General features: G+C 46.6%; 1 protein-coding gene across 1 annotated transcript in view; it reads right to left on the bottom strand.

Moving 5' to 3' along the window:
* Positions 1-1,917, bottom strand: part of PHLDB3 (pleckstrin homology-like domain, family B, member 3) — a gene marked incomplete at its 5' end in the record, with an annotated part of 20,735 nt that extends 18,818 nt beyond the window's left edge. The window contains one exon of the mRNA XM_014533512.1: positions 1,780-1,917. Within this exon, the coding sequence (XP_014388998.1) occupies positions 1,780-1,917 (138 nt within the window). The remainder of the gene's footprint in view (positions 1-1,779) is intronic.
* Between the last annotated feature and the right edge of the window lie 2 nt (positions 1,918-1,919).

The following is a 1,919-nucleotide window of genomic DNA, read 5'->3' as shown; positions in this document are numbered from 1 at the left end:
TTCTCTCTGTCTTTCCCTCTCTTTTCCACTCTCCCTAAAAATCAATGAAAAAAATATCCTCAGGTGAGGATTAACAAAAAAATAATAGTAATAATATAATGCCTGGGATGGGCTTTCAAAACTAGGGATGGGGAAGCAAATTGAGGGATATGAAACAGGAATGGGAGTTTATCACCGCTGAAGCTAGCAATGCCCTAATATGGCGGCCACCTGACTCTTCTTTTTTTGTTGGTTTAATGTTTTTCACAGTGTGGCAATAAGAGACGAAAGAGAGCGGGGCAAAGGAAGAGGCCCCAACATCACGGTCAGGGAGGCAGGAGGAAGTAAGGAGCGGCTTCTGTTCCCCCACAGCCTCCATCCCAGCCCAAGTATCTTTACAATAAGGAAATGAAGAACATTAGAATGTAAGCTCCATTAAGACAGGATTATTTGTGTTTTGTTCACTGCTACAGTCCCAATGCCCCCAACATTATAGTAGGCACACAATAAATATTTGCTGCACGAATTGGAGATGTCAAAGGTTAAAGTAAGACAAAAGGCCAAAAACATTAATTAATAAAGAATGCCCCTCCTTAAGACAGAATCTACAGGGAAGTGTACTTAGAATCTTCTGTTCCAAATTGGCCTATGGTAGTAATCTATAACATATAAATATCTACAGTAACTCTAAGAAATAACTCTAAGACTTAAGAATGACTATATTAGATACAATTTATCTAGTAAATTTTAAATAAGTAGCTAGTAAATAAATAGGTAAAAATGAAAAGAAAATAACAGCAAAAAGACATCATCCTGCCTTGTACATCCAGATTGTACCACTGTTTTTTCATAGGTGCATCTCACTGGTTTACTTTACTTTTTTAAATCCTGGTAAAATATACCTAGCATAAAATTTTCCCTATTAACCATTTTTAAGCGTATAGTTCAGCAGCATCAAATACATTCACACTGCTGTGCAACCATGAACACTGTCCATTCTCCAGAATGTTTCATCATCTCAAACTCAAATTCCATACCTATTAAACAATAATGTCCCCATTGTTCCCTTCCCCCTGGCCCTAGGTCAGCCGTGGGCAAACTACGGCCCGCGGGCCGGATCCGGCCTGGTTGGAATGAATAAAACTAAAAAAAAAAAACCGTACCCTTTTTTTTAATGATGTTTACTTTGAATTTATATTAGTTCACACAAACACTCCATCCATGCTTTTGTTCCGGCCCTCCGGTCCAGTTTAAGAACCCATTGTGGCCCTCGAGTCAAAAAGTTTGCCCACCCCTGTCTAGGCCCTGGATATCTCTCTCTTTCCCCAGGTCTCTCTGAGTCACACCCTAACCCCCCCCAACCCCACCCCCATTTCTCTGGGCTTCCTGTCTCCCGCTCAGAATCCATCCTCTGTCTCTGAATTGCTACTTCTCTTCCTCGGAGTATCTCCCTCTCAAGGCTTCTGTCTCTATTTCTGTTTCTCTGAGCATCTCTGCCCTGTTTCTGGGTCTCTGTCTCCAGACCCATCTCTCTGGGTCTCTGTCTCTGGGTCACTCTCCCTCTGGCCTGCCCGTGTCCCTGACTCTTTGGGGTCTCGGTCTCCCAGTCTCCCCGCCCCTGGGTCTCTGTCCATCTGGTCTCTGCACACAGGTCTCCAGGTGACTGCCTCCCCCTCGGTCTGAGTCTCAGGAGTTTCATAGCTCTGGGGCTCTCACCGTCTCCGACCTCTGTCTGTCTGTCTCTCCATACCCACTGTCACCTGCCCGGGTTCCCCAGGTCCCGCCCTCCCGGCCCCTCACCGCGTCCCGGCTGCTCTCGGTGCTGCTGCCTTCTCCCACTTCTTCCTCTTCTTCCGCCTGCTGCTCAGCTCCTCGGCCGCTCGGAAGCTCCGCCGGGACCTCGGGGGCCTCCAGCTGGCGGGGGCCCTTGGGGTGCTCCC

The sequence above is a fragment of the Myotis brandtii genome, unplaced genomic scaffold (assembly GCF_000412655.1).
Source record: "Myotis brandtii unplaced genomic scaffold, ASM41265v1 scaffold987, whole genome shotgun sequence".
Taxonomy (NCBI): domain Eukaryota; kingdom Metazoa; phylum Chordata; class Mammalia; order Chiroptera; family Vespertilionidae; genus Myotis; species Myotis brandtii.
This window is presented reverse-complemented; position numbering and strand designations above follow the sequence as displayed.